This window comes from Lucilia cuprina, chromosome 2, assembly GCF_022045245.1.
Source record: "Lucilia cuprina isolate Lc7/37 chromosome 2, ASM2204524v1, whole genome shotgun sequence".
Taxonomy (NCBI): Eukaryota; Metazoa; Arthropoda; class Insecta; order Diptera; family Calliphoridae; genus Lucilia; species Lucilia cuprina.
The window spans coordinates 20039948-20064599 of NC_060950.1; the positions used below are offsets into that span (position 1 = coordinate 20039948).

At 30.5% G+C, this 24652-nt stretch overlaps 2 protein-coding genes across 3 annotated transcripts in view; one reads left to right on the plus strand and one right to left on the minus strand.

The window, feature by feature from the left end:
• Window positions 1-1642: 1642 nt before the first annotated feature.
• LOC111675193 (protein borderless) overlaps window positions 1643-24652 on the minus strand; it is a 46280-nt gene continuing 23270 nt past the window's right edge. Inside the window, exons 2-9 of one of the 2 annotated variants that reach the window (XM_046956214.1) lie at window positions 21399-21621; window positions 20657-20941; window positions 17564-17712; window positions 17145-17405; window positions 6514-6742; window positions 4299-4505; window positions 2158-2840; window positions 1643-2097 (exon numbers count right to left, since the gene is read on the minus strand). In XM_046956214.1, the coding sequence (XP_046812170.1) occupies window positions 2194-2840; window positions 4299-4505; window positions 6514-6742; window positions 17145-17405; window positions 17564-17712; window positions 20657-20941; window positions 21399-21621 (2001 nt within the window). In that variant the 3' untranslated portion in view covers window positions 1643-2097; window positions 2158-2193. Of the gene's footprint in view, window positions 2841-4298; window positions 4506-6513; window positions 6743-17144; window positions 17406-17563; window positions 17713-20656; window positions 20942-21398; window positions 21622-24652 lie in introns of both variants that reach the window. The other variant, XM_023435911.2, reaches the window with a different exon arrangement.
• Window positions 13308-16984, plus strand: LOC124421289 (CLIP domain-containing serine protease 14D-like). The gene is made up of 5 exons (XM_046956215.1): window positions 13308-13613; window positions 13679-14271; window positions 14336-14526; window positions 16135-16224; window positions 16470-16984. Exons 1-5 carry the CDS (start codon window positions 13437-13439, stop codon window positions 16784-16786), a joined length of 1368 nt encoding a protein of 455 aa, XP_046812171.1. The 5' UTR covers window positions 13308-13436; the 3' UTR covers window positions 16787-16984.

Consider the following 24652-nt stretch of genomic DNA (forward strand, 5'->3'; position numbering starts at 1 on the left):
TATATAAATAAACAAGTAAGAAGTTATAGTCGGGCGAGGCCGACCATATAATACCCTACACCTGTATACGAATAAAATGTGATTTAGTTTTCATAATAAAGCATTTAAGTTGAATTGTTCCTTGCCTCAGATATCCTAAAGTCATTTACTGTTTAATATAACTTTGGATATTTAAATAAAATTTAGATGGGAGCTATTTAGATGGGCTAGGGTCAAATGAGGCCCTATAATAATAAAGTTCATGGCGGTCATCAAGACTAGTATATAACTTGGTTTTGGAGCTTTTTGTCGAGATACGAGTATATTAAATATAATTATGAACTTAATTATGTTCACTATTTTCAATAGGCTTCGTCTACAGTACCATAAAATATCATGTGCCAAATTTCATTGAATTATCTCCAAAATTGTGACCTGTAGTTTGATTACAATGTTTACAAGCCCTATTCGAGGGTACAGTTGTATGGAGGCTAGGTGAAATAATGAACCGATCTTAACAATTTTCTATAGGGTTCGTCCCTGGGACGAACCTTGTAGTTTGATTACAAGGTATACATGGACGGACGGACATAGCTAAATCGACTCATAAAAATGATTCTGAGCCGATTGGTATATTTTAAGGTGGGTATAGGATCAATATAATTGTGCGTTACAAACATCAGCACAAACCTAATATACCCTCCCCACTAAAGTTGTGTAGGGTATAAAAAGAGGGTAGTAATTCCTCTTCCTACTAAAAGCTAAAGTTTCGTTGAGTTTAGGTTTTAAATTTGAACCGTGTCTATATGTCTGTTGTTGGCTCGAAGCATCCACAAAAATAGAGATAGGAGAATAAAAATTTCTCAATATATTCTATATTAATATGTTGTTATTGAACATGGGCAAGATCGATTCACGATTTAGCATATTCCCTGTATAAATGGCACTCCGAAATACTATGTCAACAAGTTCAAGCAGATATTAATTCGTTAATTGTGTAACAATTTCAATAAAATTTTTCACAAGTTCATTTTATGTTTGCAGATATTTTATTCTAAAATATGAAGGACAATGGACCAAAATATACCCTATCTCCAAATTTCCTAATCGGTCGGTCTATAATTGACCACTCTCTCTACCAAATTCCATTATGTTTGATCTAATATTTACCCTACCCCAATGTAAGTTCTCCCTCAAAAATCACTTTAACGTTCATTACTAACTTAAAAATATTGTAAAATAATGCTATGTAATTCGATATAAACAAGTTTCGTGGGAATCAAAAATTTAATACGAAATTATCTGAAAAGTAGACTTAATTTCCAACCTACAGATATATAAAACATCAAAATTGTGACAAAAACAGTTAAAGAATACGTATACGTCACGTGTCCAACACATGATGAAAAACACATTGACATACAATATAAGATATCGGTCCTTGCTTTCACCCAATCCCGATACAAGTGGGATAACACAGTCATATCTGTTTAAAAAAACTACCATTCATAAGCTTTTTTATTTTATGATCAATATTATCTAAATTTTAAATTAAATTTTTCTGCATGAACTAATTGTGTAAATATGTATATGCAAATGACTGCAACTTCAATATATACGCACACTTGCAATTACAATTGTTTTACAAGATAATGAAACACAATTTTTATTTTTATCTTATTTATTTAAAATTAATTTCGAATTATGTATAATATCGTAATTTTAAAGAAAACCAACATAACTACAAACTATTATTTTCATATCAGATTAAAATCAAGGTAAATAATACCAATACTGCTGTGGATTTCAAAAAATTAATAAATACACACAAATACAAAAAAAGAAAAAAACAAAGAAATTAAAAAATAGTAAAATGAAAAAACTCACGAACAGTGTAACTACTAGCTTAAAGCGAATGGCAAACTTAACATCATTATTGTCATAATCATTGGCATATACGGGTAAAAGGTATAAATATCAAAAAAAAATATATATGTATATTCACGTCATGAATAGTGAATGATTCGGGAAACAGTAAAGCAGCACAGAAAAAAAGTATTAAAATACAAAAACAAACAAACAAACAAACAGCAGAAGGGAAGAGGCAGGCAGCAGCAACTGCAAAAAAACCTATTCAATATAACGATATGAAAATTCGTAATTAATTTATTTTTTTACGTATTAATTCTGAAACTGCCACGTTATCTCGTACACTCAGGTATTATTTATCTTTTCTGTGTCGTGTGTGTGTTCGCTGCTGTCACAACCATCCTCAATGGAGCCATCATTAATGGCAACATCTTTGCCAGCACTGCCAATATCGCCGGTAAATAAATGCAGCAAACAGCTGCGTTTTACATACAAAAAGGCCACCAGTGCACACAAAAGAAAGGCGACACCAATCGAGCTGCCAATTAGTAGAGCACGCATTTTACGCTGCGATGGCACTTCAATTATTAACTCACCACTCGGTACTTGGTCGCCATCGGCGGAAATGGCCAATACACGTACTTTAAAAGTGGAATCCTCTTTGAGGTGTCGCAATTGATAGAAATTGTCAAATGTTTCGACTGTGCCAACAAGATGATGTTCCGGTTCCTTCCACCAACGTACCGTATAGAGGCGTAACATGTCCAACCCCTGCTGTGGATGTTCCCAATGTAGAAGCCAACCTTGTTGATTATTAATGGCACTTAAATTCCAGGGTGCACTTAAGCTACCCGTACTTGGTAAAGGATTGTTGTTGTTGTTAGTGTTGTCATTGTCACTACTGCTGCTGGGTTCACGATGCTGTGTGTATTCCACTCTAGTAGACTCTACGACGCCGACATTGTCTTCAACTGCTGTTACTTTCGATGATGCTGCAAACAGAATTGAGAGTGAAAAAATTATATAAAAGTATTAAAAAGTTTAATTTAAATAAAAGAAATAAAAAAGAATTGCAAAAAAAATATTTAGATTTGTTTTTGTAGGACATATTGTAAAAAAGAAAGTTTTATAATTTAACGTTAAAATAAGGACAGCTATAACTAAATTAAATAACTGTATATATAAATATATTTTTATTTAAACGCAACCGAAAATAATCTTAGCTAGATACTAAGAGCGGGTTTTTGAGTTGGCAATCAATTTCCAATTAATAATCAGATTAGTTAATCTAAAAATAAATTTAATCTGATGTTTATTCCTTTTGATATTTTTGAGTATAAGATCAAAATTCGAGAAGACGTCACTGTTTTTTATCAAAACGATGCATGTTTTATAACAAAGGAAGATAATTGTAAATGTAATATGAAAATTAATTAATAAAAGGTTAATAAACCTTGTATATTGTGAAGTCCCCATTATTTATACTAATCACTAAATTAAATAATTTTTATGTTTATTTAAAAAATTATTAATTTATTAGCATCAGCTGTTTAAACTTTTGATTTTTTTGCTCAAGTTTAAACCACCCCCATTAAGTATTAAGAAAGTGGTTCTAAAAATTAAAATACTTATTTCGTTTTGTCCCTTACCACTACTTCAGTGGGGTGAAGACAGACGGATGAATAAGACCAAATAGTTTTTATTAAAATATAGGTTAACAAGTACTGAACTAGAACTGAACTGTAACTAAACTGGAACTGAACTAGAACTGAACTAGAACTGAACTAGAACTGAACTAGAACTGAACTAGAACTGAACTAGAACTGAACTAGAACTGAACTAGAACTGAACTAGAACTGAACTAGAACTGAACTAGAACTGAACTAGAACTGAACTAGAACTGAACTAGAACTGAACTAGAACTGAACTAGAACTGAACTAGAACTGAACTAGAACTGAACTAGAACTGAACTAGAACTGAACTAGAACTGAACTAGAACTGAACTAGAACTGAACTAGAACTGAACTAGAACTGACCTAGAATTGAACTAGAACTGAACTAGAACTGAACTAGAACTGAACTAGAACTGAACTAGAACTGAACTAGAACTGAACTAGAACTGAACTAGAACTGACCTAGAACTGAACTAGAACTGAAATAGAACTGAACTAAAACTGAACTAGAACTGAACTAGAACTGAAGTACAACTAAACTAATACTTACATTTTAAAATTTACTTAAATGACTTTTAAGTCGTTCATAACTAAAAATTTTTGTTACTCAAAAATGCAGTAGCTTACTGCAAATGTTAAACAAACATTTTTAATTTTGCATCTCTAAATAATTGTTAATATTAAAGAAGTATTCTTTAACGTTTTTTTTTTTTTTGCACAATTCGTAGAAAACTGAAAAAACAATGGCAAAAATTTTCATATTGAATTAAACTTACGTTGCGTTGAAAATCGAAATTGTTTACTGAACATGCCATCGCCATATTTATCCTGGCTCAGTACCATAAATTCATATTCGCGTCCCGGCTGCAGATGCTGTATTGTTGCTTCCATAACGTTCTTTTGTACGATACGCATTGTACGCCATTCTGGTGCATCCGTTAGACGATACCAAACAGTATATTCGAGATTCGGCCGCAAGTATCCTGCATGACAGTAGAACAAAAAACAGAAAAGGAAAGAGGGTATTAACAAAACAAAAATAAAAATCATATATGTATACTATAGCCAATATACATACATATGTATATTGAACAAAATATGTATTTGTGTATGCAAAAAAAAAGCAACGAGTAAAAAATACTTAAATATACACAAATATGTGCGTTCAAACGGTAAAATAAAAAAATTTATTTGAATTTTTAGCTGTATAAGGAAATGTACTATCCATGGGTTTGTGTGGCATAAGTATAAATATTTCTACGTATGGTGGTATGTTTATGAAAATAATTTAAATTATTTCTTTATTATAATTAAATTTTAATATAAATATTTTATTTGTTTATGGAAGCAATATATATTTTTTTGTAAAATCATAACAATTGAGTGGGAAATTTTGTTGGGACTTACCTTTCTAGGAATTTTTTAAGTCATGGTAACATATCATAGAAATGAGATAATACCTTGCCGTTTCTAATGGTTATTAACGCAGAGCCGGCCAATTTAAAATTATATAGTTTAAAGAACAATTGGCTATTTTCTGGACTAGCCTATTGACTGCTATGTAAACTCGTTTTGGGAACAGTCTTAGTTTTCGTAATATTAGTTTTCGCCCTAGGCTATTAACTAGCTGGTCTCTGAAAAAAGTTAGGCAGCTAGGTTCATTGCTGACTTTATAAGTCTTCGTTAGTTATACCTTTCTGAGACAATCTCATAAAAATTGTATACTAAGTATGTCTTCATTAGGTATTATTCCTTTTTAAATCACAGGTCATATAAGTACGATTTTAGTCTTCTGTGTTACACCTACCAAGCGATAAAACTTATACGTGTTTTACTATCTTTAAAAGGAATAACAACAGGCCTTTTCGATCTCCGAGTGGTGTTGCACCTTTTTGCTGCATAACACTCCTTAACCTCATCTAAATTTCATTATCAGTTCATATTCATTGTCTAAGTCGATTACATTTGTCTTCAGGTCTTCACGATATTTTGGTAAAACTTGGCACATACGTTACTTACGACAGAGACGTTATTTATCCTAGTCTCTGTAGAAGATCGTGGGTTGATTTGATCCTACCTAAGCGCCCCTTTATTGAATAATTTTTCCACAAGGATAAATTTCTTTTTGTTTTTTTTTTTAATAAAGTTTCATACAAAAATACGTTTGTTCAAACAGAAAGTTTGTTCTATTAGGTTATGCCGAAATTTATTATAACAATTTCTATCAAGAAGTGAAAACTTCTTGATAGAAATTGAATTGAAATTGAAATGGTAATCATTTTAACACAGGCTTCTCATAGGAGGGATGTCCTTTTTGTTTGATTTACTACATCTAAAGACAATCTAATACAATTTAAAGAAGTAATTTTTATGTTCTTTTTTTGGAAGTTATTAGGAAGTAAACTTGAAAAAAGATTAATATTTAATATAATATTAAATTGGTTTAATTCAAAAAATTCTAGTACTTTAATTTAATTTAATAAATAAAATTGGATTATTTTTGCGTCTTTGGAAGTCAATAAACATCACTTCCACAGAAGGTAAACAATACACTTAGTGCTACTTTATTTGACAAACCATTCTAATGTTCTTAAATTTTATATTGTGCTTAATTAGAGAATAAATTTTGTACGTATTAAGTTAATTTAAATACTCACAAAATTTATTAACTAAAATAGAAATAACAAAATTTCTCAATACTCTGCCCATGGCAATTAATAACTTATTTAAGAAACACACATACACATACATATGTATATGTATATAATGGAAATAATTTAAACAATTTCTAAATTGCAAATAAGACATTATTATTATGCTTCAAGATGAATTTCTAATAATTATTTTGAGAAAAAAAACTACTAAACAGAAACTAAAGTTCAATTACTGAAAATTAATTAAGAACTAACAATATGCCTGAGACATAAATTTTAAAGAATATTTATGTTTAAGAAAATAAATACAAATGTTCTTTTTTTCCTCAACACTTACCTGGTTGCCAACGTATGGTTATGGTAGTTTCACTGCTATTTGCTGTTAAATTATATGGTGGCCTTGGCGATAAATTCTCAATCATTAATTCTGTTTCCGCTGTTATAGTGGCTGCTTCATTAGTTGCCACACATTCGTACATACCACGATCTGTTTCAATGAGATTTGTTATGGTCAATGTACCATCTTTGATGGTGGCACGTTCTTCGGGTAAGGGAGAACCATCCTTCTGTGGAATTAAAGAAATTTATTAAAAATAAATAAACATATTAGGGTAGGTAGTAAATGTGTACAAAATTCTAGTTATTTTTGTTTATTAAAACTTCACTTTCAGACTAAAACGGTTAGTCTATAGTTTAGGCTGAAATATTTGTGTTAAATATTGCCTTTAGTGCACTATATGACCTCAATATTCGTGGTAACATAGCAATTGTTGTCGATAGCTAAGAAGTACTTATTTCAATAAACTCTTCAGAACCACCTCTCTATTAGTTAGACAATGCAAGTAAGACTTGTCAAGGCTGGATCAGCCGTCTCACATTATCCTTGTTTGGTTCAATGTGGATAGAAACTGCTATGCTCAAATTGATTGTAAGCTAATCAAACAATTATTATAAATCATTAAACTCATATTTGGAAATTTTTCAATAATTTAAACTAATTTTCATTAATTTAAACTTTTTAGAGTAATATTTATATTTATTTATATGTAGTTTTGTTTTGATTGAATATGTTTTTCTTAAGTGCTTCAATTAAAGATAAAATTTGTATTGATTAATTATAATGTAAAGTATTTTAACGTTTTGCAATAAATTTGTAGAATGTTAATTTTAGTATGTATTATAAAATATTTTTTGTGGGTTTATCCCGTTCTAAGTACAACAGTAGGATCTATAAATATGAAAACATGCAAAACAAGTAAAAAGTTATAGCCGGTCGACACCAACAATATAATACCCTACATCTGTATACGAATAATATGTGATTTAGTTGTCATAATAAAGTATTTAAGTTGAATTGTACCTTGCATCAGATATACGTAAGTCATTTATTGTTTAATAAAACTGTAGATATTTAAGTAAAATTTTGATAGGGGTTTTTATATGGGTCAAATGAGGGCCTATATTTACAAAGCTTAAGAGCGTCATCAAGGCTAGTATAGAACTTGGTTTTGCAGCTTTTTTTCGAGATAAGTGTATATTAAACATAATTAAGCATTTAAAATCTCTATTTGGCGGGTTCAGTTGTATGGGGCCTAGGTGAAATAATGGACTGATGTTAACTATTTCATTGAATTATCTCCAAAATTGCATCATGTAGTTTGATTACAATGTCAAACGACAGACGGACGGATATAGCTAAATCGACTTAGAAAATTCTGAGCCGATTGGCACAAACCCAATATACCGTCCCCACTAAAGTGGTGCAGGGTATAAAATAGTTTATACTCACCATCCAAAAACGATGTGGTTTATATTGTTGTACTCTACACCACTATAGTGGGGAGGGTATTATACGTTTGTGCTGATGTTTGTAACATAAAAAAATATTAGTCCAATACCTTAAAGTATACCGATCGATTCAGAATCATTTTTTGAGTCGATTAAGACATGTCCATCCGTCCATCCGTCCATCTGTCCGGCTGGCTGGCTGTCCATGTAAACCTTGTGCGCAAGGTACAGGCCGCAATTTTCAAGATAATTTGATGAAATTTGGTCTAAGCATAGTGACGAAGCCTATTGAAAATGGTTGAAATCTGTCCATTATTTCACCTAACCCCCATACAACCGTACCTTCCGATTTCAATATCTCTCTAAAAATTGGCACAAATTTTATATAAGTATAAATGACTTTGCAGATTTTCGTAAGGATCGGCCCTTATTTGACCCTAGCCTGAATACAAATCCCCCTTCAATAAATGTCTTAAACGTCTAAAATTAACTTGTAACCATTTGTATCGCAATGAAACTCAACAAAACTAACTGTTATTTAAAAATATATCCATTTCCCAAATTTACCGAGGATCGGTCCATATTTGGCCTATATAAAGCCTCATTTAGAAATTTTAGTTTTTTTTATCAATAAATTGCTTAAATATTCTGGAATAATATTCAACATAAATGTTTCTTTATAAAAAGTAAAAATTTTAAAAATATACTCAAGGTGTAGGGTATTATATGATCGGCCATGTCCGACTATACTTTCCTACTTGTTTTTGTTATAACGATTGTAAAACTTCGAAATGTTGATTATATACCCACAAAAGTATATATATTTATATTCTGGGTCCTTATTAAGTTCTAAGACGATATAATCATATCTGTCTGTCTGTTGTAAGCAATATATAATCTATAGTTTGAAAGATGAAATTTGGCACAAATATACTCCTCAGTACCCAAATTCCAAAAGAATATAGCAAAAGCTTATTTTGTGTGAGTAAATAAACTATTTTTCAAATTATATAAAAATAAGCTCAATAAGTGAATAAAATTAAACTTCCCGTTTTCCCCTTTTTGGTACTTTTTTATTCCCAAGGGTATTGCAAATATTTGATTATTATAAATATTATAGTATATATCCGTATAAGAGGTGTATCTAATAAGAATCAATAAATCAAAAAAAGTTTTCTTAATGTGCTAAACAAAAAGTATCAAAAATTCAGTTTTTTCCCCTTTTACACCCAAAAAGGTGTAATTTTGAGAGATGTGTCTAAAATATTCATAAAAATTTTGTTATGTTCATAAAGCCCCCATATTTCGAAAAGGTATCAGACACCCAGCTGCTCTTTTTAAGAGAAGAAGTAAATGAAATTGAAATTTTCTTTGTATGTATTACTAATATTGTGTATGATAATCAAGAAACTCCATTTTATCCGTTTTTTCCTTTATTATTCCCAAATATAAAAAAAATCCACAAATACCTCCTTAATATGTAAATCATATCCAAAAAGAAGTCTACTGTCAAAATATCGGTCTATGTACTCACAAAGCTCCCATATAAGTGGTCCCCAGAAATACAGATTTAAAAGTCAAAATAGCTTTAAAGGTACGAGTATAGCAATGAAATTTTACACAAATAATATTTTACACAATAAGCCAAAAATTCTGTACTAAATTATATGAAGATCTATAATTAATCCTTAACCCCTAGTCTCCTTCAGACAATGAATTTAAAGCACATTATGTCATTAGTAAGTTTCCTTTAATGTAAATATGTTTTATATGAACAAAAATCTCTCTACCTATGTCTATAAGGATCGGCCCACGTAGAACCCTAAACCCAATATAAGGCCCGCTTCAGGAAATAATGCTTGTTACTAACTTAAAAACGTGAGTACATCTATTGAATTCGACACAAATAAGTTTTATTCTAACAAATTTTACGATAAAGGGCCCATAATTGGTTTTGTCTTGGTTTAAATATTAGACAAAACTATTTAGCTTGTAAATATTAATATTCTGTTAATTCGAAAGAGCTCGGTCTATAATTGGTTTGGGCCTTAATCCACATTTCTTTTTACGGCATACGGTTGATTGTGGGTATATAAGATTCGCTCTTACTTTTTTAAATTGCCACTTAAAAATTTTACACGTGCTGTAGATGATATTTTTATAATATCGGATATTTAAAAATTTTGAATATAAATAACAATAGAACTTCTAAGAATTTAAAATATTTCACAATAATTACAGGTTTTAGAAAATAATAAAAAGTCTGAACAGAGACGTTATTAAACAGAAAAGTGTGTATTTTTATAAAATTTTTGATTCTTTCAAAAACGATGTGCATTAATTTAAAATGGAATGAATTGATGTATTTTTTTGTTAACACATAAATCTAATAAACCAACAAGCATTGCACTTACACTTCACTTTTAGCTGTTTCAATCAAGAGTTATTTTTGTGAATACCCCAATAATTTGTAAAAGCACACGCAATTACAGTGGATAATATAAGGAATATCCAAAAATAGTTAATATTATTCAAATTAAAATTACATTATAAGTATATAAGAAAACTCAAATTAATCGTTAAATAAGTATGTATCATAAAGTGTTATACTTTTAACTTTACCACTGTTCGTTGGGGATTTTTTTCAAAATTTTGTGCACATTTTTTATGGCCACAAATTGTATTTGAATAATTAAGAAAACAAGTATATAAAGCAATGAAAACTGCGTAGTTGAGACGATTTAACGATTCCCTATAAGAAATTATTATATAGTTTGTCACTTTTTTCGATATAAAGTGATTTAATGTGATTTGTTTGTGAATTTTGTGAAATTCATATTTTCTTCGAAATTAAATACATCTTTATGTTTAAATCACTTAATACTAATTAATTATCTTGTTTGCTGAATTTAACATTGTTAGTCTAGATATTTGTGGGGATAAATATATATTGCTCATTTACAAAGAGACTGGCATAATTCAAAAAGAAGTTATTTCGAGAAAAATGTCTCTGCAGGTTTTTTTTATACCCTCACCACCATCAGTGGTGATAGAGGGTATATATAAGTTTGTCATTCCGTGTATAACACCAAGAAATATTCATCTGTGACCCAACATAGTATATATATATTCTGGGTCCTTATGAAATTCTGAGTCGATTTAGCTATGTCCGTCTGTCCGTCCATCTGTCTGTCGGTCTGTGTAAAACACGCTCACGTTAAAACGAAGCAATGAAAATTAACGAAATTCAGCCAAAATATTCACTATTATCTGGTACAGTTTGGTATTGAAAATTATCAAAATCGCTTCTCATCGGAAAAGTTATGATTTAAAATTTAAAACAACTCCGAAAAAATAAGCATTTTTTACACATTCAGATGTAATTTTCTCGAAAACTAAGCAAGGTACTTTCATGAAAATCATCATACATTCGTTCCTACATAAGATGTTGATTATTGCCGAAAATTCCCAGAATGGGTTCATAATTACATATTCCCGGAAAAAATTTTTTGCTAATAACTTCTGTCAGAATGTCGATATCTGCATAAAATTTTAAATATTAAAATCTTATGTCAATAGAATTTTAATTTTCTGGATCGGTCCATAATTGGGCATAGCTCCCATACAAGGTCCCCTACCGAATATCACTAAAACGTGCATAACTTATTACTAAATATAAATAAAATAGTATTTCTCATATGCACAGCAATAATACATTGAAAGTTTTTTCCGATCGGTCTATAATTGGTCACAGCTCCAATACAAGGCCCCCCCTGAAAATCACTTAAACGTATATAACTCATTACTAAATTAAGATATCCATATAAAATTTGGTACAAGCATTTGTCTCTCATACAGAAATATTACTATGTATTTTTTTCCGATCGGTCCATAACTGATCATAGCTCCCATACAAGGAACCTTCCCGAAAATCACTAAAACGCAAACTATGCGCGTTAGTTAGTTGGTTAGTTAGTTAGTTACTTAGTTAGTTGGTTGGTTAGTTAGTTAGTTAGTTAGTTAGTTAGTTAGTACTTAATTAGTTCAAGAAACCGGAATTTTGAATTATGTCAGTTTGTTGGTAAGTGATCGTTAAATATATTATAGAAAAAGCTTTGATTATAATGAATCAGTTTTTTACAAGCCCAACGTATTGCTATAGTACACATCACACCTTGTAAGTAGAGGCAGTAACTAAAATAATTTATTTACAAATTGCGTTTACTAAGAAAAACAGATAAGGAAAAGAATGTTTTCATAAAAAGTTTTCTTTTAAAAAATTGTTAAAAGCTATTGTATAAGCAATATTATTTTATAAGTTTTCATTAAATCCGACACGAAAAATGGTTTCTTTACTACTTACAAAAAATGTGTTCTTAAAGTAAAAACAAGTTATATTGCTATATTTGGATATACGGAATCTTAAATACCCTCCACCAGCATGCTGCTTTTTATTAAAACCCTTTTAACTATATAATTTTTGGATATCACGACAAAAGCTTTGTTTTCATGAAAAGGGTACTAATATTATGTATATGTGGAACTAATTTTTATTAGGTTCGGAAAAATATATATTTAGTAAGTTTTTTATGGGTGCTTGGTTTACTAGCGGCCGATCTTACCGATGCTAAAAAATTTTGGAGAACGATTTGTATATTTACAAAACCTATTCTGTGAATTCGTTTAAATGATTTTTGAAACGATGTTGATGTCTTAATATGGGAGCTATGACTAATAGTGTGCCAATTTGAAAATATGTTATTAGAGTTAAACCTTATAAATTTATTATTTCAATTATTAACAATTAACTAATTTCCGAGAATTTATAAATTTATGTGGGGGCTATCTGAAATTTTGGATCAATTGTTTTGATTTTCTACATATTTAGTCCGTGGCCCCGCGTGACATATGAAATTATCTTTTGTAGTTTCTGAGAAAGCTACAAAAAGTACAAAAAAAAAAGCTTAATTTTTTCGAGGTAGTCTGCAATGTTTACCCATAATTTTTAACGTCGTCAACCGATGTTGCTGGTTTTCAATATCAAACCAGCTAATGATTTTCTTGCTTAATTTTAACGTAAGCATGTTTTCAACAGACTGACAAACAGACCCTCTATCACCACTGATAGTGGTATAAAAATAGCTTTGCTAGTCCGACTAATACTTAAATAATTGGAATGATCACCCGTGTATACATGTAATGCTTGTAGTCAAACTACAGGTCTTACAATAATAAGATAATAATATGAATACACTCCTTTACTTCAAACACATCTTACAGAAAAACTTGGGTATAAAATCTGTTATCTTAACATGTTATGAAATTAAAAGCTTCTGTGGTTTACATGGGATCAGTTCATATAAGATTGAATATTTAAACCGGTGTTTTAATTAAAATAGAAACATATTAGTTTATAAACAATACAAAAAGCTATAAAATAAATATATAATAAATTAAATATCGAATAATATAATGTCTTTACGTTACAAAAATATATTTTTAATAGCATTATGTTTAGCAACAACAATAGCATATCCAAAAATAAAAAATGACTGTAATAAAAAATTAACAAATGAAAAAGAAAATAATAACAATATTAACAAAAACTGTGAGTCAAATCAACAATTAACAATTGAATCCAAAGAACAGGTAATTTTTTTCATGTTTCTCAGGAAGGTGTTTTAATTTTTCAATTTTACTACTTTTTCACGCAGTTGGATACTGTCTTAGAAACACATAGAGAACATAAACGAGATTTACAATGGGGATATAGCACTTCATCAAAAGTATTTTTTCCTGATGACGAATACCTATTACATTTAGGTATACCATATATAAATAATGACAAAGCCATCGAAATATTACATGCTGGTCCAAAATCTCTAGACCCCAGTGAAAGTCCAAAAAGCACTGAAACAACCACAATACCTAGCACTACTACTTCTAATCCCAAAGATAAATCTTCTTCCGATGATATACCTTTAAGTGAACTTACTAATTTATCACTGGATCTTGACGATGAAGTGTCTGTGGGTCAAAAAATTGAAATGAAACTTTCCGATTTAAAATCAGATACTGATTCGCTTAACCCAACTGGTGTGGAAATTTTAAAAAATACATCTCTTATTTGTGGTTCATCATTGGGTAAAAGAATTTCGTTTGCTAATGAAACTACTTTAATGGAATTTCCATGGACGGCTTTACTTTTGTATAACACTAAAATACGTTATCATTGTGGTGGCAGTCTAATAACGACACAATATGTTCTAACAGCTGCTCATTGTGTAGCTCAGGAATTTTATGAATTGTATGTTAAATGATTAATTATTTTGAGTTTAGACAAAATATTGGTGTATTTTTTTTTTCATTAGGAATGGTGTACGTTTGGGTGAACATGATGTTACCGAAGATCCAGACTGTGCCCCGGACTTAACTGGTAATGATATATGTGCTACCACAGTGGATGCTGCTGTCCTTAAAATTATAGTTCATCATGCGTATTCACATTTATCGTTTAAAAATGATATTGCACTGTTGAAGCTGGATAAGGAGTATTTAAGTAGTAAGTTTTTATATACAATACGCAGAGTTTTTTCTATATCCTACACTATTAAATATGGAAAGGTATTATACGTTTGTGTTGATGTTCGTAACGCACCGCTTTAAAGAGGAGAGGTAAATTGAGTTTGTGTTGATGTTTGTAACATACAAAAATATTTATCCTATACCCACCTTAAAGTATACCAATCGGTTTAGAATCATTTTATGAGTCGATTAAGCTATGTCCGTCCGTCCGTCTCGCTATTATGTCAACAAAAGTCGGCAAAACTTAATTTTATAGAATTCTAAATGATACTACCGATTTTTGTTGTGATCAGGTCTCATTTGCCCCTAATCCCCATACAAACTCCCCTTCAGAAAATGACTTAAAGGTCAAAGTTTACTTAGAAATACTAATTAAATTCTACATAAACAACTTGGAAGTAGACGTTAATTCCTATACCAAGATTTACAATGATAGGCCCATATTTACTGCTACTCCCCTATACACCCTCTGTAGAAAGTCTGTTTTTTTGTCAACAGTAAGTAAAAGGATTTCGTAATAAAGTTAAAAAACAAACTAAATGCTTTATTTTTTAAAATAATCCAAATTTTTAACATACTAATTGGTGTAGGGTATCATATGGTCAACCATGCCCGACAGTAAATAAAAGGATTTCGTAATAAAGTTAAAAAACAAATTAAATGCTTTATTTTTTAAAATAATCCAAATTTTTAACATACTAATTGGTGTAGGATATCATATGGTCGACCATGCCCGACTATACTTTCATACTTGTTTTAAATTGTTCTCCATTTAGAGCGTTATTTTAAGTTCAAAGATACAGTAAATGGTTATTTTTAAAGAAAAATACTTCATTTTTATATATAATTTGATGTCACTACATGCTCAAAAGGATCAAAGGATCCTTTGAAAACATGTTTACCATTTTTCATCAAAAATGATTGATACACGTTAAAATAAAGGGTGTGGTGAAGTCATATCCATAAAAAACATGCGGTTTAGTTTCGTGCGTAAAAGGGTTAAATCGTTAGTCTAACGTCCATGGAAACTTGTAATAACATTTCAGGTGTCAATTTTAAAGATAAATCATTGAAATATAAAGTAAATTCCATGAAGAATACACTTTGACGTCATTTCATTTTAGTTGAAAACCTTGATAAAAAAGATGGTATATTGGTTTTGTCATTCCGTTTGTAACAGATCGAAATATTGATCATAGACCCTCAAAAGTATATTTATATTCTGGGACCTTAATAAATTCTAAGGCAATTCTGTGTCCGTATGTCCGTACGTTTGTCTGTTGAAAGCACAATAGAGTCCGGAAGGAAAGAGCTAAAGTGTTGAAAACTTTCACAAATATTTCTTTTTAGTAAGGTTTGTTTGGTATTGAAGATGGGCTATATCGGTCCAAGTTTTTGCATAGCCCCCTTACAAAAGGCCCCACGAAATACTATAACGCTCACTACTGGCTTGAAAGTACGAGTACGACTCTAAGGCCAAATAGATATTTTTTTTTGTACCAAAAATATTCCGAAGACATTTTAAAAATATTTTCTCATAGTGAGCTCAAAATAGTTTTCTCTTGTTCAATTTAATTTCTTACAGGATCATTTTATCCAATTTGTATACCACCTCCCGATATGGCATTTAACAACGGAAGAGCTCTTGTAGCTGGCTGGGGTGCTACTGAAAAAAGTAAGTATAAATTACGAACCATTCTAATATATCGCTCAATTGCTACAAGACTGGCTTTATCCAAATAAAGTTGTTTCAAGAGAAATGAAGAGAGAAGAGTAGAGATATGTATAAGATCGACGTATGACGTATATATTGTAGCCCTCCTGTATTTTATGCCAGTATTGTTGTAAATGAGCGAGATATAGATAAAAAGATTCTCAGAACATCTCTTATAACAAATTCGTTTTCTTTCATTTCTTAAGCAATACGTTCTGCCATTTTACTAAAAGCTGAGGTACCTATTTTAGATATTTCAAAATGTAGGGAAGTATATCGTAATAGTGTTTTCAATGATTCAACGGAAATCTGTGGATCTGGTGTTAACGAAATTGATGTTTGCAAAGGCGATTCGGGTGGTGCAATATTTTATCGCCAAAGTAGTGGCAAAAGAGAAAAATATCATATGTTGGGCATTATATCGCTGGGAGTAAGACGTTGTGGTGATAGTCGTTTCCTACCTGCAGTATTTACAAAATTGAATGGTTTTTATAAATGGATTGAAAATAATTTGGAGTTGTAATTAAATTGTTGTTTTTTAACTATAAATAGATGTAAATATAATAAAATGTCAATAATATTTTTTTATTATCCTATAATAAGTAAAACAAATAACTTTATAACATCATAAATTGCTATCCTAACAGATACAAACTTAAAAATAAACTCCTTTTCTGATGTGTTGCCTATTATTGAATTCATAAACATAAAGTGATATCTGATTTTTTGGTTTATGTTAACAACAGATACAGTTAAATCACAAAACATCGTATAATCAGAAATAATAATACAATAGGCACACAAACTAGAGGCACAAACATTTACATAGTATATACCTCCTTTATGATTTGAACAAATAATCATACACACATTCAATTTACCCTTTTCCAATCAATAGACGGATGATTAGTGCCATCTCGATCGATGGCTTGACATGGCAATTCAGTAGTTTCACCTAATTTCTGTATGTAAATTGCTTTCGGTGTTATTGTGAATATTGGTGGTCGCAAAACAATTACATTAATGACAGGCGATGGACCATCGGTACCCAGATCATTGTATGGCGTACATGTATAACTGCCAGCATGTGATTCATCGACTTTTGAAAAGAATAAACTACCATTCATTTTATAGAATACACCCTGAAGATGTAAAAAATAAAAAAAAAAACAATTAGGAAAAAATGTTAGAAATATACTTACAAATAGAGCAAATGACAAAAAAAGTATTGATTTCAACACAATTTCTATTTGTAAATGTCTTTGTGTTAAAGGAAATTGTGTTGAATTATACGACTTACTGGTACATTGTATGAATCAAAGAGCAGTCCATCTTTTTCCCATCTAAGATTCTTTAATGGTGGATTCGCACGAAAATGACAATCTAAAACTGCTGGCTGACCGTATGGTAAATAAACCTCTGGTGGTGCATAAATTACTTTGGCTTTATCTGTGAATGAGAATAAAACATGTGATGTACATACATACACATGTAAAGTTTTATTTTTTAGCCTTGTGTATATTTATATTAGAGTATCCCAGGTTATGAACATAAAAAATAGAGTGGACCTCAGTTTCATTCCAGCGATAGAAAATCGTGAAAAAATTTCTTTACATTTTTCAAAAATCACCTAATTTTGAGCTGATTTCGACATTTTGCAAACATTTTTTTAGAACTGAAATTAAAATGTTATCTCTAATTAAGTTCAATAATGCCCATAGCTTTTAGAGGTACCTCAACAAAAAGGTGGTCCATGGGACACCCTTATGTACATATCTACATTATAAATTGGAAAATGTATGAGAGTCTTTTCGTTTTATTGATTTGTGTCTATAGATTTGTATCAATAGTCTAGTCTAAAGTCTAGTCTATAGTCTAGCCTAAAGTCTAGTCTAAAGTCTAGCCTAAAGTCTAGTCTAAAGTCTAGCCTAAAGTCTAGTCTATAGTCTAGTCTATAGTCTAGTCTATAGTACAGTCTATAGTATAGTCTATTGTATAGTCTATAGTCTAGTCTATAGTCTAGTCTATAGTCTAGCCTATAGTCTAGTCTATAGTCTAGTCTATAGTCTAGCCTATAGTCTAGTCTATAGTCTAGTCTATAGTCTAGCCTATAGTCTAATCTATAGTCTAGTCTATAGTCTAGTCTATAGTCTAGTCTATAGTCTAGTCTATAGTCTAGTCTATAGTCTAGTCTATAGTCTAGTCTATAGTCTAGTCTATAGTCTAGTCTATAGTTCTAGTCTATAGTCTAGTCTATAGTCTAGTCTATAGTCTAGTCTATAGTCTAGTCTATAGTCTAGTCTATAGTCTAGTCTATAGTCTAGTCTATAGTCTAGTCTATAGTCTAGTCTATAGTCTAGTCTATAGTCTAGTCTATAGTACAGTCTATAGTATAGTCTATTGTATAGTCTATAGTCTAGTCTATAGTCTAGTCTATAGTCTAGCCTATAGTCTAGTCTATAGTCTAGTCTATAGTCTAGCCTATAGTCTAGTCTATAGTCTAGTCTATAGTCTAGCCTATAGTCTAATCTATAGTCTAGTCTATAGTTCTAGTCTATAGTTAGTCTATAGTCTAGTCTATAGTCTAGTCTATAGTCTAGTCTAGTTATAGTCTAGTCTATAGTCTAGTCTATAGTCTAGTCTATAGTCTAGTCTATAGTCTAGTCTATAGTCTAGTCTATAGTCTAGTCTATAGTCTAGTCTAGTCTATAGTCTAGTCTATAGTCTAGTCTATAGTCTAGTCTATAGTCTAGTCTATAGTCTAGTCTATAGTCTAGTCTATAGTCTAGTCTATAGTCTAGTCTATAGTCTAGTCTATAGTCTAGTCTATAGTCTAGTCTATAGTCTAGTCTATAGTCTAGTCTATAGTCTAGTCTATAGTCTAGTCTATAGTCTAGTCTATAGTCTAGTATAGTCTAGTATATAGTCTAGTCTATAGTCTAGTCTATAGTCTAGTCTATAGTCTAGTCTATAGTCTAGTCTATAGTCTAGTCTATAGTCTAGTCTATAGTCTAGTCTATAGTCTAGTCTATAGTCTAGTCTATAGTCTAGTCTATAGTCTAGTCTATAGTCTAGTCTATAGTCTAGTCTATAGTCTAGTCTATAGTCTAGTCTATAGTCTAGTCTATAGTCTAGTCTATAGTCTAGTCTATAGTCTAGTCTATAGTCTAGTCTATAGTCTAGTCTATAGTCTAGTCTATAGTCTAGTCTATAGTCTAGTCTATAGTCTAGTCTATAGTTAGTCTATAGTCTAGTCTATAGTCTAGTCTATAGTCTAGTCTATAGTCTAGTCTATAGTCTAGTCTATAGTCTAGTCTATAGTCTAGTCTATAGTCTATAGTCTAGTCTATAGTCTAGTCTATAGTCTAGTCTATAGTCTAGTCTATAGTCTAGTCTATAGTCTAGTCTATAGTCTAGTCTATAGTCTAGCTAGTCTATAGTCTAGTCTATAGTCTAGTCTATAGTCTAGTAGTATAGTCTAGTCTATAGTCTAGTCTATAGTCTAGTCTATAGTCTAGTCTATAGTCTAGTCTATAGTCTAGTCTATAGTCTAGTCTATAGTCTAGTCTATAGTCTAGTCTATATAGTTCTAGTCTATAGTCTAGTCTATAGTCTAGTCTATGTCTAGTCTATAGTCTATAGTCTATAGTATAGTCTATAGTCTAGTCTATAGTCTAGTCTATAGTCTAGTCTATAGTCTAGTCTATAGTCTAGTCTATGGTCTAGTCTATGGTCTAGTCTATGGTCTAGTCTATAGTCTAGTCTAGTCTATAGTCTAGTCTATAGTCTCTAGTCTATAGTCTAGTCTATAGTCTAGTCTATAGTATATCTGTCTATAGTCTAGTCTATTTCTAGTCTATAGTCTAGTCTATAGTCTAGTCTATAGTCTAGTCTATAGTCTAGTCTATAGTCTAGTCTATAGTCTAGTCTATAGTCTAGTCTATAGTCTAGTCTATAGTCTAGTCTATAGTCTAGTCTATAGTCTAGTCTATAGTCTAGTCTATAGTCTAGTCTATAGTCTAGTCTATAGTCTAGTCTATAGTCTAGTCTATAGTCTAGTCTATAGTCTAGTCTATAGTCTAGTCTATAGTCTAGTCTATAGTCTAGTCTATAGTCTAGTCTATAGTCTATAGTCTAGTCTATAGTCTAGTCTATAGTCTAGTCTATAGTCTAGTCTATAGTCTAGTCTATAGTCTAGTCTATAGTCTAGTCTAAAGTCTAGTCTTTAGTCTAGTTTGTAGTCTAGTCTATAGTCTAGTCTATAGTCTAGTCTTGTACAAATTCTATAGTCTTGTGTATAGTCTAGCATAAAGTTTATAGCCTAGTTTATAACCTAGAATGGCCCTTAGAACCATAATACAAGTGACACACATACTCAAGCACACAAACTTACATTGTATATTAAGAAATGCTTTGGCGGTTTGGACTTCATCATCGTTACTGCGCACATGACATTCATATTCACCATAATCACTCATCATAGTTGGATCAATACTTAAACTGCCTTGTGGACTCAAACGTGAACGATGTATTAGATCGGGTATATCTTGCAATAAAACACCATCCTTATACCAAGAGGTCTCTGATGAATTTGGATATTTCATGACACAATGAAAGAATGCTGTCTGTCCTTCCATAATTGTTTGATTCACTGGTGGTATTTTTATGAGAGAGCCACCTGAAAACGAAAACAGGATAGTTACAGAAAAATGTAATGATAGGAAAAAATGGATGTAAAAAAAATAGTTGAGGATGAAAAATGAATACAAGGATACACTTGGTGTAACACAATAAAAGTTCATTAGTTTGTTAAAATGGATAAGAATGATAATAGTACATTGATTGTTGTTTTTGTTTATACCGAGTAGATATAATACACTGGAATTGTGTTTTTGTATCTAAGAATTGTTTATATGTGTAATATATCGAAGGTGAATAATTCACACCAACTAAATAATATCATTTCTCTTAATGTTTGTCATATTATGTTGTTTAATTTGCATATGTATGTTAGTAAGACGATGTTAATAACTCTTCTTCTATGTACTTGTTTGAGTTTTTTTCGTGTTACTGTGTTTTTATACCATTTACCTTCGTGAGTAGGGCATAGAAAAGTTTGATATTTATTAACTTACCTTGTACCGTCAGATAATACCATGTACCGTTATTGCGTATACTTGGTGTACGATTGGGAAATACTATTTGGCAGTGATACCAACCCTGATCTGATTCACGTATTGCAGTTAAATTTGCTGTTGCTTTACCATAATCTTCATGATTTGTAATGATATTTAAACGTCCATTATATAATTCATTTGCTGAGGCTTCACCTTCGTACCAGGTAAAGATTTTTTTATCCTTAAAATAGAAATAAAACAAAAATCAATTAACATAAGATGATAAACTATGCCTTATCTATCTTCTATCTATATACATATATAAAAATGAATGTGTGTATGTAAGTATATATGAAGGTTTCTAAACGGATGAATTGATTGTTGTCATGAAGCCCACATATGAATTAAATAGACAAATTCGTATATCCGATACTATCGAAGCTAGAACCTTAAAATTTTACTAGAAGAACTTTGACATTTATCTGAACAGTAAGAGTATAACGGGCGCACTTTCAATGGGGGATTTGGCACCTCCCACATGTATTATATACAAAATTTTGTTTGTCTGGGAAATTAATAGAACTAGATTCTTTAAAATTTGTACAAATTACATTAATATTCATCGGAACATTTTGGAGGAAAAAGGGCGGACTTTCATCTAGGGAGCTTGAAGCCGCCACATAAATTAAATAGAAAAATTCGTATATCTTGAAGACGAATTTTCAAATTTTACATTAAGAATATTGACATTCCTGTGAACATTTAGAAAATATCGGGCTCACTTTCAATGGCGGACGTGGGACTGCATATATGAATTAAATACACAATTTCTTATATCTTGAAAACTGTTGGATTATTCAAACTTTTCATAGATAAAAATTGAATAAATTACAATAATTTGCTTGCCATCATATTGTAAATCTGAAAAACTATTTTCAGAAATTTTAAGTAGCTTTTTTATTTATATTGCTTTTAGGATAGCAAAGCCAGTATGTTAGAAAGGTATCAGTTTATGCGGAAATGAAAACAACTCTTAATTTCTAAAATCTATAAATTTTAAGTTCAGTGGACAAACGTCATCAAACAACAGCTAGTTTACGATATACAGGAATATATGAAAAGGAAAATATATTTATTACATTTATTTCTAATACATGCCAAGAAAAATTAAAAAGTCGAGATCCCAAGATAGGTTAACAATTAAGAGTATTAAGTATGTTCGTAAATTGTAAATTAATTTTCAATTAATATGAACAATGGAAAAGTATACTTAATCAGGGTTTTAAAACTTTAGGATACAATAAAAGTACTTGACATTTGGAGACATACACGATTTAATATTAAAATTCAAAACTTAAATTCTGGAGCACTTTCTCTCAAGAATAACTGTTTAAAAAATTAACGTTTTTTCGCAATTCCTCCAATGATTAATGAAGTTTTTCCCTTTTGGAAGAAAGGCATGGATTATTTATGAATAGAACTCTTATGATTTCGACTTGGGAATATGATTTTAATATATGTTTATGTATAGGGAAGGACTAAATCGACTCGCAATGATTGACAACCGATGACTGTTATCTGTTATAAACATAAGACAAATACATTATATGCTCTGTATTCTGTAATGTATAAAAAAAAGACATTATGCAATAATTACAAAAGTGGATAAACATTTAATAAGAAGCTCAGAAGAAAGAACCTAAAACATACATCACATAAATTGTAAATAGTCATAATTTACTAATAAGATCAAAATTATAATTAAAATAGCAACAATAACAATAGAATATATAAAACAGGCTTACTATCATAGTACATACACATACATATGTACGATATACATTGTACGTTCATACTCTCATATTTGTATAATTGTCTTTTGTTTAACTGTATTGGTTGTTTATTTTTTTGAAAACACTTCCATACATTTCCATAGTTTTACATTTACCCCATAGATCGAAAAGGCAGTTGGCAATTTATGATCTGGGGACATAGTTGTGAGGATCGATTCCATATCTACATTAAAAAGAGCATAAACCTGATACTCAAGTAGTTAAACAATTGGGACAAAAAAAAAACGTTATAAAGATTGTTTTGTATCCCTTTTATATTGCTGGGTAAAGATAGAATGTTCATTTATGGAAGAAAACAGAGCTATAACTGCAACAACAATGACGACAATAGTAATATAATAAATCATTATGTAGAAACAAAATACCAACCAAAAATTATATTTTAACAGTTCAATGTATATGAGAGAAAATAAACGCAATACCCACACATAGACATGTTCCCAACGGGGCAAAAGTGGCAGTATAGCGGCCTTCCTAAAGGCATTATTTTGCAGACACAAGCACATCCTGCTGCATTGCTAAATCATTGGCAGCCAAGTGCTTAGCTTAAAAAGGTCTAATAAACGGGCTTCTGATTAAGGGCCCATTAGAAGATCTTTTGCTGAATTCTTATGAGAAGACCTTTAACTCAATGGAGTTCTTTATTTATTTGGCCTTGTTTTGTAATGCAATTTTTAATGTCAATCAATCCTTCAAGAAGTGGAAGCAAAGACTTTGTGGTATATCTTCTGCGAAGATCAATACTAGTTCCTGGAAGGCCTAAAAATGTAAGTCCTAGTATTTTTTTCCCTCTGGGTCATTTCCATACGAATGTGTTCATATTATGTGGTAGTCTGTGTAAATATGCAAATAAATGCAGAGTGTCAATGGCAACTGGAAACACTAAATATGGGTCTTTATGGAGTTAGAAAAAAAAAATGGGAAATAACCAGAGCTATTTATATATTGGTTGTGTTTGGTATTACATTGACACTATCATTATAATTATTTTTGCTAAAATTAATAGCTTCATCTAAATTTTATCAAAATAAGATATAAATAACATTATATAACGTTGTTCTATATAGAGGCTTACTTTAGTTTTGGAACAATTCCTACGATTTATAAGAACAAAACAAAGATAGCCCAAGACAGCTATAAACGAAGATAAATGGCTTTAGTTTTAAATCGATTACCAATTTGAATCAATAATGACTAAAATATTAAGTACGTTAATGTTACGACAAGTTTAATATACCTCTCATAACTATATATATTTATATAGAAAGTTATGTAAATATAATAAAACATAAATTGAGCATATAAAACTATACTTTGTTGATGTGGTTACCATTGTTGGTATTGCTACTGCTCTTTTGGGAAGAGATAAATAGAAGAGAACATCATATTTAGTATAAAATGACGATAATAATTTTAAAA